Source organism: Salvelinus alpinus, chromosome 10 (genome assembly GCF_045679555.1).
Source record: "Salvelinus alpinus chromosome 10, SLU_Salpinus.1, whole genome shotgun sequence".
In the NCBI taxonomy this organism is placed as follows: Eukaryota; Metazoa; Chordata; class Actinopteri; order Salmoniformes; family Salmonidae; genus Salvelinus; species Salvelinus alpinus.
This window is the reverse complement of record NC_092095.1, coordinates 72,420,231-72,433,064: the sequence shown is the minus strand read 5'-3', so window position 1 is coordinate 72,433,064 and position 12,834 is coordinate 72,420,231. Positions and strand designations below refer to the sequence as shown.

At 41.8% G+C, this 12,834-nt stretch overlaps 2 protein-coding genes across 3 annotated transcripts in view; both read right to left on the bottom strand.

The window, feature by feature from the left end:
* Positions 1-12,834, bottom strand: part of LOC139533076 (zinc finger protein 135-like) — a 302,249-nt gene that overhangs the window by 10,463 nt on the left and 278,952 nt on the right. Inside the window, exons 1-2 of one of the 2 annotated variants that reach the window (XM_071331312.1) lie at positions 1,415-1,809; positions 258-492 (exon numbers count right to left, since the gene is read on the bottom strand). The exons of the other annotated variant lie outside the window; for it this stretch is intronic. Of the exons in view, the coding sequence (XP_071187413.1) occupies positions 258-360 (103 nt within the window). The 5' untranslated portion in view covers positions 361-492; positions 1,415-1,809. Of the gene's footprint in view, positions 1-257; positions 493-1,414; positions 1,810-12,834 lie in introns of those variants that run through there. 2 annotated transcript variants of the gene reach the window in all.
* LOC139533047 (zinc finger protein 436-like) overlaps positions 1-12,834 on the bottom strand; it is a 175,541-nt gene that overhangs the window by 55,124 nt on the left and 107,583 nt on the right. The window lies entirely within an intron of this gene.

The following is a 12,834-nucleotide window of genomic DNA, read 5'->3' as shown; positions in this document are numbered from 1 at the left end:
AGACTCATTTCATAGAAATGTAAAAACACTGGCAGATTGTCTACTTCACTACTTTAGTCTACTCTCTGAGCACTCCAGATACCCCTGTGAATAAAACAAATGCTGGCAATATTGGTGTCAAACCATGCAAGTGTCAGCAGCATGAAATAACATCTACCTTCTCATTGAAACAGTTCATCATGAAACAGTTCTACTGCAACTTTTCATACACACTGGGAAGTTGGAATGAAACAAACTTAGACAGAACCTGCTCTTACCATGAGAAACAGATGTCCCAATCTTCTCCTCCTCTTCTTCATCTTTAATGTTGGCATTCAGCTCCAGTGTTTGACTGCAGTCCTCCAGCTTCACTGATGCCATCTCTGGATCTCTGCAAACTGGGCTCCACTGTCACAATCAGGACCCAGTGACTGTAGGTTTCTACTCAGTGTGGAAGGAGAGAGGCAGGCTGGGTTTGTCCTCACTGTTGATGTTACCGGCCTCAGACTTAATCTGAGTCGGCCAATAGTAATAAAGAGAAACAGACACAAAAGTTAGTCTTGACAGTTCTGGCACTTTCTTTATTCTCAAAAAATATGGTTAATATTTAGGTGCAGGAGCTCCACAATATTGTCGAGCTAATATTCTATAAGAGGAACATGAGCTCAAACAGTAGACATTTGAGGTGTCGGTACTCAGCCCGGGTGAGCGCCTGTCCAAGTCAAGCACTGACCTAATTGCAATAGATCTGGTCGCTAAGCATTGACAACAAAACATTAATTAATTCACATTAGACAAAGTATACACATTAAATTAGACTACACAACTTAAACGCACTTAATCTATAGTAGATTTCCTGAATTCACATAAATGCATAAATTACAAAAAAACATTTAGTACAAGGTTGCAGTATGTTTTAGGCAGCACTATGTACTATTTTCCTGAATAACCTTGTCTTCACTGTATTATTCCAATCAAAAACCAATAGTATTTCCGTTCACACCATAGTAACATGTATAGATAGACAGAAACAACAATGTCTCTGAATATTACTTCACATGTAGAAAACTGATAATCATTGCTTTTAGCTCCAAAACAGTAGTGCAACCGTAAAAGTGTCTCTCTGCTGCACTGAAGTCCGTTGATGCAGACCGAGTGGGAACCGCCATTTTACCAGCTCGTGAATTTTACAGAAAACCAAAAGCGACATGTAAAACGAACCCAGAAATCTCAAATAAATTGATCCTTTATGAAATTACATTGACAAAATTATATACATCCACTCAGACTAACCCAAAGTTATCACGTTCCCTCGCGCGGTTTGACACAAAACATAGCACATAAAACCTTTATAAAACGTGATAATAACTTGACGTAATTGTTACCTAGCATGTTATGACATGAACTTTCGATATTATAACGTGCTATTACATACCAGTAGTAATACATTTGAAACGGACACAGAAGTTGTCGTCTCGACTGCACAATTCTGGCGTATCCTTTATTCTGAAGAATGATACGCGCCTGCGCGGAACTTCCTGTTCCCCCACTACCAGTTTCTAAACCCAGAGACGCAACAACGCGAGACTTCAAAGAACGCATGCGAAGCGGACCAAGCCTGGGTTTGAGAAGTCAATGAGAGAAGTGAACAATTCTGATACTTTTGCAGCGTTTAAATAACTTCTTATGGCTGGGGGTAGTATTGAGTAGCTTGGATGAATAAGGTGCCCAGAGTAAACTGCCTGCTACTCAGGCCCAGTTGCTAATATACGCATATTATTAGTAGATTTGGATAGAAAACACTCTGAAGTTTCTAAAACTGTTTGAATGATGTCTGTGAGTATAACAGCACTCATATGGCAGGCAAAAACCTGAGAAAAAAATCCAACCAGGAAGTGGGAAATCTGAGGTTTGTAGTTTTTCAACTCTTTGCCTATCCAAGATACAGTGGAAATGTGGTCATATTGCACTTCATAAGGCTTCCACTAGATGTCAACAGTCTTTAGAACCTTGTTTGATGCTTCTAATGTGAAGTAGGAGGGAATGGGAGCTGAATTAGTCAGGGGTCTGCCAGAGTGGCATGAGCTGATCAAGCGCGCTCATGTGAGAGCGACCTGCGTTCCATCGCATTTCTACAGACAAAAGAATTCTCCGGTTGGAACATTATTGAAGATTTATGATAAAAAACATCCTAAAGATTGATTCTATACTTCGTTTGACATGTTTCTACGAACTGTAATATGACTTTTCATCTGAACTTTCGCCTGGACTTTCCCGCGCCTCGTGAGTTTGGATTGTGTACTAAACGCGCAAACAAAAAGGAGGTATTTGGACATAAATTATGGACTTTATCAAACAAAACAAACATTTATTGTGGAACTTGGATTCCTGGGAGTACATTCTGATGATCATCAAAGGTAGGTGAATATTTTTAATGCTATTTATGACTTCTGTTGACTCCACAACATGGCAGATATCTGTATGGCTTGTTTTGTTGTCTGAGCGCTGTACTTTTTCGGTAAAGCTTTTTTGAAATCTGACACAGCGGTTATATTAACTTCTCTGCGCTACGGATCCCTTTTACAGGATCACTTTCCTAAACAACCGCTAGAATTGCAGGGCGCCAAATGCATAAATATTACAAAAAATATTTATAATCATGCAATCACAAGTGAAATATACCAAAACACATCTTAGCTTGTTGCTAATCCACTCATCGTGTCAGATTTTGAAAATATATTTTACAGCGAAAGAAATCCAAACTTTTGTGAGTGTAGCTTTCAATGCTACAACAGCTAGCCTTATATTAGCTTGGTTAGCTTGGTCACGAAAGTCAGAAAAGCAATCAAATTAATCGCATACCTTTGATAATCTTCGGATGTTTCCACTCACGAGACTCCCAGTTACACAACAAATGTTCTTTTTGTTCGATAAATATTACTTTTATCACAAAAAAACGCCATTTGGGTTGCGCATTATGTTAAGAAAACAAAAGCCGTGTTCCGTTCGACAAATTCCAAAAAGTATCCGTAATGGTCGTAGAAACATGTCAAATGTTTTTAATAATCAATCCTCAGGTTGTTTTTAACAAACATAATCGATAATATTTCAAACGGACCATAACCTATTCTTTAAGAGAGAAACAGAAAATGGGGAGCCCCTCTGTCGCGCGCAGGAAATATTCAGAGGACACCGGACTACTTTTGAAAAATGTCGCTCATTTTTCAAAATAAAAGCCTGAAACTATGTCTAAAGTCTGGTCACAGCCCGAGGAAGTCATTGGAAAAGGAATCTGGTTGATACCCCTTTAAATGGAGGTTAGACGGGCCAGGGACCACAGATTTATTTTTATTTTTTAAATATCACTTCTGGGTTACATTTTCTCAGGTTTTCGCTTGCAGAATAAGTATTGTTATACTCACAGACATTATTTTGACAGTTTTGGAAACTTTGGAGTGTTTTCTATCCTAATCTGTAAATTATATGCATATTCTACAATCTGGACCAGAGAAAATGTCCGTTTACGTTGGGCACGATATTTAAAAATATAAAAAAATCTGAGCCCTAGCGCTAAGAAGTTAAGGAGAAGTGGATCTAAAATTCCATGTGTAACACTTGTATCTTTTAGCAATGTTTATTATGAGTATTTCTGTAAATTGATGTGGCTCTCTGCAAAATCACCGGATGTGTCACGATCGTCGTTACGTGAAAGAGAGGAGGACCAAGGCGCAGCGTGAAATGAACACATATTTAATCAACGAAGACGAAGAACACTTACAAACTAAACAAAACAACAAACCGACGAACGTGAAGCTATATAATGACAAGTGCAGACACAGGCAACTTACACATAGACATAGACAATCACCCACAAACTACCTAATGACTATGGTTGCCTAAATATGGCTCCCAATCAGAGACAACGATAGACAGCTGTCTCTAATTGAGAACCAATCTAGGCAACCATAGACATACATACACCTAGACTAAACACTGCCCCATAAACATCCAAAAACCCATAGACAATACAAAACACATACTTCCCCCATGTCACACCCTGACCTAACTAAAATAATAAAGAAAACAAAGATAACTAAGGCCAGGGCGTGACAGGATGTTCTGGAACTACTGAACATAACGCGCCAATGTAAACTGAGATTTTTGGATATAAATATGAACTTTATCGAACAAAACATACATGTATTGTGTAACATGAAGTCCTATGAGTGTCATCTGATGAAGATCATCAAAGGTTAGTGATTCATTTTATATCTATTTCTGCTTTTTGTGACTCCTCTCTTTAGCTGGAAAAATTGCTGTTTTTCTGTGACTAGGTACTGACCTAACATAATCAGATGGTGTCCTTTCGTCGTAAAGCCTTTTTGAAATCGGACACTGTGGTGGGATTAACAACAAGTTTATCTTTAAAATGGTGTAAAATACTTGTATGTTTGAGGAATTTTAATTATGAGATTTCTGTTGTTTGAATTTGGCGTCCTGCACTTTCACTGGCTGTTGTCATATCGATCCCGTTAACGGGATCTCAGCCATAAGAAGTTTTAATGGGGATCCTAATAAATACCAACAAGATTCCGTCGGCACACACTTGGCTACATGGCCATTATTTTATACATTTCATAACTGTAGTGGCTTATTCACAATAGCTCACACTGCATATCATATATATCCTAGCATCACAGGTAGCCTAGTGGTTAGAGCGTTCGGCCAGTAGCTGAAAAGTTGCAGGCTCGAATCCCCGAGCTGACAAGGAAAAAATCTGTCGTTCTGCCCCTGAACAATGCAGTTAACCCACTGTTCCTTAGTAGGCCGTCATTGAGGTAAAGGTTAAAAAGAAAATCACATTAGTAGCCAGACCGAGGTGAAGTTGGTTTTATATTCAGACATTTATTCGCCAAATATCATTTAAAACTTTATAAATCAATTACTAATTCACCGTTGGTCACAGAAACATCAAACTATGTATGATTTATTCTATTAATGTCTGGTATACTTTTACAACCTTTGCTTTGAGTAGGAATTCCCGTTTTGATTTGACAGAAATACATAAAATCTCAAATATTGCATTTAAAGATGAAGAAATCAATATCTAATTCAGTGATTGTCTCAGAAAAAAGTGAGAATATGCATTTATTTAAAATAACTTAAAATAAATAAATGTTAATTTCAAGTGCAATTTGTTCTATATGAAGTTAGACAATGTTTACATAAAGTTGTACAATGTTTACAATATTAAATTGTATTTCAAATCAATGTTTGCATTTTTAGGGCAACAGTTCCACTTTTTAAAGTAGTTACAAGGAACAACAGTCATTTATTTATACGTCTCTAATTTAACAGCAAAAAGGCCCCATTTTCTATTTTGGCTTTGTTGAAGTCCTTCATTGTCATCCCCAGACAAGCTAAATGGAACCATCTCTGGCACACAAAGCATTCTATCTGCAGTATTAAAAACATAAAACAGGGTTATGTTGATTTACATGTAAATAACAGTTCTGGAATACCCAAATTCTGTTACATGTTTTTGCAATTAGGAACAATTTCAAATTGAAATGGATTTTTGTTCAATTGCTAAATTGACTTTAAAGGACATGCATTTGACCAGAACCCTGACAGAAGCACACATAACTGAGTAGTTAATCATCGTTGAGTATTCAGGCAATATAAATCGTATAGTAATAAAGACATACATTTGCAAAAAAACGCATGCGTTGATAAAAAAGGTATCACATATCAATGTTGTAATATCAAACATTACTAGAATGGCATCTTATAGATTTGATATATTTCTATCAATCAAAACTGGAATTTGTATTCAAAACAAAGGTTGTAAAAATATGCTAGACATTTATAGAATAAATCATATCTAGTTTGATGATTCTGTGACAAAGGGTGAATTAGTTATTGATTTAAACAGCTTTATATTGCATTTAAGATTTTATATATTTCCATCAAATCAAAACTGGATTTTTAAAATTCAAAACGAAGGTTGTAAAAGTATGCTAGACATTTAAAGTATAAACCATATCTATTTTTATATGTCTGTGACAATCAATGAATTAGTTACAGATTTTTACAATTATTAATGGCTTTTTGCAAATGTCTGCTGAATGTCTGTTGAATGTCCGAATGTGTGAATATAAAAGCAACTTTACCTCGGTAGTAGGCAGATTATCTTCTTCAAACAACGGTAAAACTGATTGACTTTCTTCCTTCTTTCCATCTACTACACGGTTTAGTGCTCCAACCACTCCTGGAATCTTCCGTTTAAGACGATGAACCTCAATATATAACAAAACACCAGATATAACACCCTTTTATTGCTGCCCTGCTCTGAAAAACACAATGCTTTCTCCTTCTGCTCTTCTGAGACGCATGAAATCAATACAAAACCACTACTGGTCACTCTGACTGACTACCTTTCCTAATGCCTCCTTTAACATCTCACTGGCCTCAAATTATCTCCCAAAAATACATAATTGTTGATGAATCGCACTCCAAAAGAAATCGCTGTTCGTTTACAATATCACAACGGAATGTATTACAATGTATAACCGTCATGCCTCAAAACTGGGAGAAAGAAGCAAGTCATTCACCCGCCATTTGTTCCTCAAGACATAACACAACGACACGCGGATAATTGTAAGCGTCAACATTTTTGAAAACATTTGTAATTTGATAAGGTTGTTATATTAATTATCGGTTTCCGTTAATGTCGCAAACTATTATTTCTCTAGGCCAACATAAGAAACTCTGCCTGGATACTTGCATGCTAGCTAACATTAACACTAACTTAGCTGCTCTAGCCTACTATGGTCATGTCCCTCTAACCAGGATAAACAAAGCGGCAATGTTGTGTATTGTATATTTTCGTAGCTGAATCAGAATTAGTTAGGTAACATAGAGGAATAAGATGTTTTATTTACTTTATACTTGTCATTAGAATGTCTTCTTTTGGACTATACTGTTGGCAGTTGCATTTTCCTACCTCCTCTAGGGAAAAGTAACTTGGGGCCCAGAGAGGGGAGAGGTCAGGCTTGTCTTTTACATGTCTGGTAATAGGCAGAATATCAGAAAGGGAGAATTCAGGTTTGAACATTGTCTTCATTATGAATATATCTGTGAAACCATGTGAAGGGCTCCACTATGTCTGTACTCCAGTCACTCCCTCCTTTTCATTTACATTTACATTTAAGTCATTTAGCAGACGCTCTTATCCAGAGCGACTTACAAATTGGTGCATTCACCTTATGATATCCAGTGGAACAACCACTTTACAATAGTGCATCTAACTCATTTAAGGGGGAGGGGGGGGGTAGGAGGAATACTTTATCCTATCCTAGGTATTCCTTAAAGAGGTGGGGTTTCAGGTGTCTCCGGAAGGTGGTGATTGACTACGCTGACCTGGCGTCGTGAGGGAGTTTGTTCCACCATTGGGGTGCCAGAGCAGCGAACAGTTTTGACTGGGCTGAGCGGGAACTGTACTTCCTCAGAGGTAGGGAGGCGAGCAGGCCAGAGGTGGATGAACGCAGTGCCCTTGTTTGGGTGTAGGGCCTGATCAGAGCTTGAAGGTACGGAGGTGCCGTTCCCCTCACAGCTCCGTAGGCAAGCACCATGGTCTTGTAGCGGATGCGAGCTTCAACTGGAAGCCAGTGGAGAGAGCGGAGGAGCGGGGTGACGTGAGAGAACTTGGGAAGGTTGAACACCAGACGGGCTGCGGCGTTCTGGATGAGTTGTAGGGGTTTAATGGCACAGGCAGGGAGCCCAGCCAACAGCGAGTTGCAGTAATCCAGACGGGAGATGACAAGTGCCTGGATTAGGACCTGCGCCGCTTCCTGTGTGAGGCAGGGTCGTACTCTGCGAATGTTGTAGAGCATGAACCTACAGGAACGGGTCACCGCCTTGATGTGAGTTGAGAACGACAGGGTGTTGTCCAGGATCACGCCAAGGTTCTTAGCACTCTGGGAGGAGGACACAATGGAGTTGTCAACCGTGATGGCAAGATCATGGAACGGGCAGTCCTTCCCCGGGAGGAAGAGCAGCTCCGTCTTGCCGAGGTTCAGCTTGAGGTGGTGATCCGTCATCCACACTGATATGTCTGCCAGACATGCAGAGATGCGATTCGCCACCTGGTTATCAGAGGGGGGAAAGGAGAAGATTAATTGTGTGTCGTCTGCATAGCAATGATAGGAGAGGCCATGTGAGGATATGACAGAGCCAAGTGACTTGGTGTATAGCGAGAATAGGAGAGGGCCTAGAACAGAGCCCTGGGGGACACCAGTGGTGAGAGCACGTGGTGCGGAGACAGATTCTCGCCACGCCACCTGGTAGGAGCGACCTGTCAGGTAGGACGCAATCCAAGCGTGGGCCGCGCCGGAGATGCCCAACTCGGAGAGGGTGGAGAGGAGGATCTGATGGTTCACAGTATCGAAGGCAGCCGATAGGTCTAGAAGGATGAGAGCAGAGGAGAGAGAGTTAGCTTTAGCAGTGCGGAGCGCCTCCGTGACACAGAGAAGAGCAGTCTCAGTTGAATGACTAGTCTTGAAACCTGACTGATTTGGATCAAGAAGGTCATTCTGAGAGAGATAGCAGGAGAGCTGGCCAAGGACGGCACGTTCAAGAGTTTTGGAGAGAAAAGAAAGAAGGGATACTGGTCTGTAGTTGTTGACATCGGAGGGATCGAGTGTAGGTTTTTTCAGAAGGGGTGCAACTCTCGCTCTCTTGAAGACGGAAGGGACGTAGCCAGCGGTCAAGGATGAGTTGATGAGCGAGGTGAGGTAAGGGAGAAGGTCTCCGGAAATGGTCTGGAGAAGAGAGGAGGGGATAGGGTCAAGCGGGCAGGTTGTTGGGCGGCCGGCCGTCACAAGACACGAGATTTCATCTGGAGAGAGAGGGGAGAAAGAGGTCAAAGCACAGGGTAGGGCAGTGTGAGCAGAACCAGCGGTGTCGTTTGACTTAGCAAATGAGGATCGGATGTCGTCGACCTTCTTTTCAAAATGGTTGACGAAGTCATCCGCAGAGAGGGAGGAGGGGGGAGGAGGATTCAGGAGGGAGGAGAAGGTGGCAAAGAGCTTCCTAGGGTTAGAGGCAGATGCTTGGAATTTAGAGTGGTAGAAAGTGGCTTTAGCAGCAGAGACAGAAGAGGAGAAAGTAGAGAGGAGGGAGTGAAAGGATGCCAGGTCCGCAGGGAGGCGAGTTTTCCTCCATTTCCGCTCGGCTGCCCGGAGCCCTGTTCTGTGAGCTCGCAGTGAGTCGTCGAGCCACGGAGCAGGAGGGGAGGACCGAGCCGGCCTGGAGGATAGGGGACATAGAGAGTCAAAGGATGCAGAAAGGGAGGAGAGGAGGGTTGAGGAGGCAGAATCAGGAGATAGGTTGGAGAAGGTTTGAGCAGAGGGAAGAGATGATAGGATGGAAGAGGAGAGAGTAGCGGGGGAGAGAGAGCGAAGGTTGGGACGGCGCGATACCATCCGAGTAGGGGCAGTGTGAGAAGTGTTAGATGAGAGCGAGAGGGAAAAGGATACAAGGTAGTGGTCGGAGACTTGGAGGGGAGTTGCAGTGAGATTAGTGGAAGAACAGCATCTAGTAAAGATGAGGTCAAGCGTATTGCCTGCCTTGTGAGTAGGGGGGGAAGGTGAGAGGGTGAGGTCAAAAGAGGAGAGGAGTGGAAAGAAGGAGGCAGAGAGGAATGAGTCAAAGGTAGACGTGGGGAGGTTAAAGTCACCCAGAACTGTGAGAGGTGAGCCATCCTCAGGAAAGGAACTTATCAGGGCGTCAAGCTCATTGATGAACTCTCCAAGGGAACCTGGAGGGCGATAAATGATAAGGATGTTAAGCTTGAAAGGGCTGGTAACTGTGACAGCATGGAATTCAAAGGAGGCGATAGACAGATGGGTCAGGGGAGAAAGAGAGAATGTCCACTTGGGAGAGATGAGGATCCCAGTGCCACCGCCCCGCTGACCAGAAGCTCTCGGGGTGTGCGAGAACACGTGGGCAGACGAGGCGAGAGCAGTAGGAGTAGCAGTGTTGTCAGTGGTAATCCATGTTTCCGTCAGTGCCAAGAAGTCGAGGGACTGGAGGGACGCATAGGCTGAGATGAACTCTGCCTTGTTGGCCGCAGATCGGCAGTTCCAGAGGCTGCCGGAGACCTGGAACTCCACGTGGGTCGTGCGCGCTGGAACCACCAGGTTAGAATGGCGGCGGCCACGCGGTGTGAAGCGTTTGTATGGTCTGTGCAGAGAGGAGAGAAGAGGGATAGACAGACACATAGTTGACAGGCTACAGAAGAGGCTACGCTAATGCAAAGGAGATTAGAATGACAAGTGGACTACACGTCTCGAATGTTCAGGAAGTTAAGCTTACGTTGCAAAAATAAAATAAAATCTTATTGACTAAAATCTTATTGACTAAAATGATATAGTACTGCTGGCGGTGAAGTAGGCTGGCTAGCAGTGGCTGCGTTGTTGACTTTGTTTGAACGTATAGCTGGCTAGGTAACCTCGACAATTATTCAAAAACTACACAATTATCTTGGATACAAAGACAGCAAAGACAACTATGTAGCTAGCTAACACTACGCTAATCAAGTCGTTCCGTTGTAATGTAAGTTGTAGTGTGAGTTTCTACAGTGCTGCTATTCGGTAGAAGTTGGCTAACTAGCAGTGTTAGCTAGCAGTGTTGACTAGGTAGGAGACGGCAGCGCAGCGCGGTGGACGAAAATAGCTGGCTAGTTAACCGAATAATTACTCTAACCAACTCTAAGCTACACAATTATCTTAGATACAAAGATAGCAAAGACAACTATGTAGCCAGCTAACACTACACTAATCAAGTCGTTCCGTTGTAATGTAATCGTTTCTCCAGAGCTGCTATGCTGCTATTCGGTGGCTAGCTGGCTAGCTAGCAGTGTTGACTGCGTTACGTTACGAAAATAGCTGGCTAGTTAACCGAATAATTACTCTAACCAACTCTAAGCTACACGATTATCTTAGATACAAAGATAGCAAAGAGAACTGTGTAGCCAGCTAACACTACACTAATCAAGTCGTTCCGTTGTAATGTAATCGTTTCTCCAGTGCTGCTATGCTGCTGTGCTGCTATTCGGTGGCTAGCTGGCTAGCTAGCAGTGTTGACTACGTTGTTACGTTCGGACGAAAATAGCTGGCTAGCGAACCTCAATAACCTCAATAACTACACAATTATCTTTGATACAAAGACGGCTATGTAGCTAGCTAAGATCAAACAAATCAAACCGTTGTACTGTAATGAAAATGAATGAAAATGGTAAAACTACCTGTGGAGCGAGGCGGAATTGCGACTGCACGCTCCAAACCGGAAGTGTTCAGTTTTCCCATTGGGGGGGAGGAGTATGGCAGTGTCTGGAAGCATTGTATTACCCCTCTGATGTTGCATGAATCTTGAGATAGTATATGACCTAGAGGCTCACTCCCCCCAGGGAGCTTGTCCAGGGGTGGGTTGTATTTGAGATGGGAGTATCTAAAGTAGACAATTGATATATGCCATTGGATGAAGTAATGTTTTGGTAATATGAAGTACCAAGAACGAGAAGTAGAACCTCGTCTAAGAGACCAAACTGAACGATAATTTATAGCTAATGCTATCTGGCTATGGGATAATCCTCTTTCAAGTAAAAGGCCCTTTGTGAAGTTCCTGAGATCTGTGGTTCGTCATGTGAGTTGAGAGGGGTGTATCTTGGCTATAAAAGATACAAAGTATTCTTTTGTAAGCACTCTCAGAGAATTCATTTATAGACACTGAATTGATCTGAGAGTCAAAGGGCTATGGTGAAACTCATTTAATTAAAGATGGAGTTTAAAATATAACTGACTTGTGTGTGGTTTGTAAACTCATCATTTAGTAATACAGGAAATTACCACGACAACATACAGTATTTAACTAAAAAACAGTTTATTTCATTTAATTATACACATGAGAAAAAAGTGGCTGCCCAGCATGAATTCATGTACAAACATTATTTTTCATTACATTCTTGTCATTTAGCAGATGTTTTTATCCAGAGAGACTTACAGGACAAATAAGAGTTAATTGGCTTGCTCAAGGGCACAATGACAGATTTGTCACCTAGTCGGCTCGGGATTCAAACCAGCGACCTTTCAGTTACTGGCCCAACACTCTTAACCGCTAGGCTACCTGCCGCCAGATCAATTAACTTCAATACAGTTATTCAAATACATTCATCATCAATGACTAAAATAATGAATCTAGTATTAAAAGACAAATTAATAAACACAAGTAGTCGATTCATAGCCTGTTTATCATTAAACAAAATTGTTTAGTAATATAAAATACATCTTTATCTGATATACACTGAGTGCACAAAACATTAGGAACGCCTTCCTAATATTGTGTTATACCTCCTTTTGTCCTCAGAACAGCCTCAATTAGTCGGGGTATGGACTCTCCAAGGTGTTGAGAACGTTCCACATGGATGCTGGCCCATGTTGACTCCAATGCTTCCCACAATTGTGTCAAGTTGGCTGGGAGTGGATCTCTACTCCGAATAGCTTGATCCATCTCCTCCCACAGATGCACAATTGGATTGAGATCTGGTGACTTGGCAGGCCACTGCATTAAGCTGAATTCCCTGTCATGTTCTTGGAATCAGTTCTGGACAAGCCTTGTGGCATAATCCTGCTGAAAAAAATCTATTTGCAGATGGATACACTGCCACCATGAAGGGATGCACCTGATTGGCAATGATCTTTACACAAACGTTGCTCCACTTTTATCAAGGGGCCCAATATGTGGCATGAAAACACACCATCATACCACCACCACCAGCCTGCAATGTTGTACTCG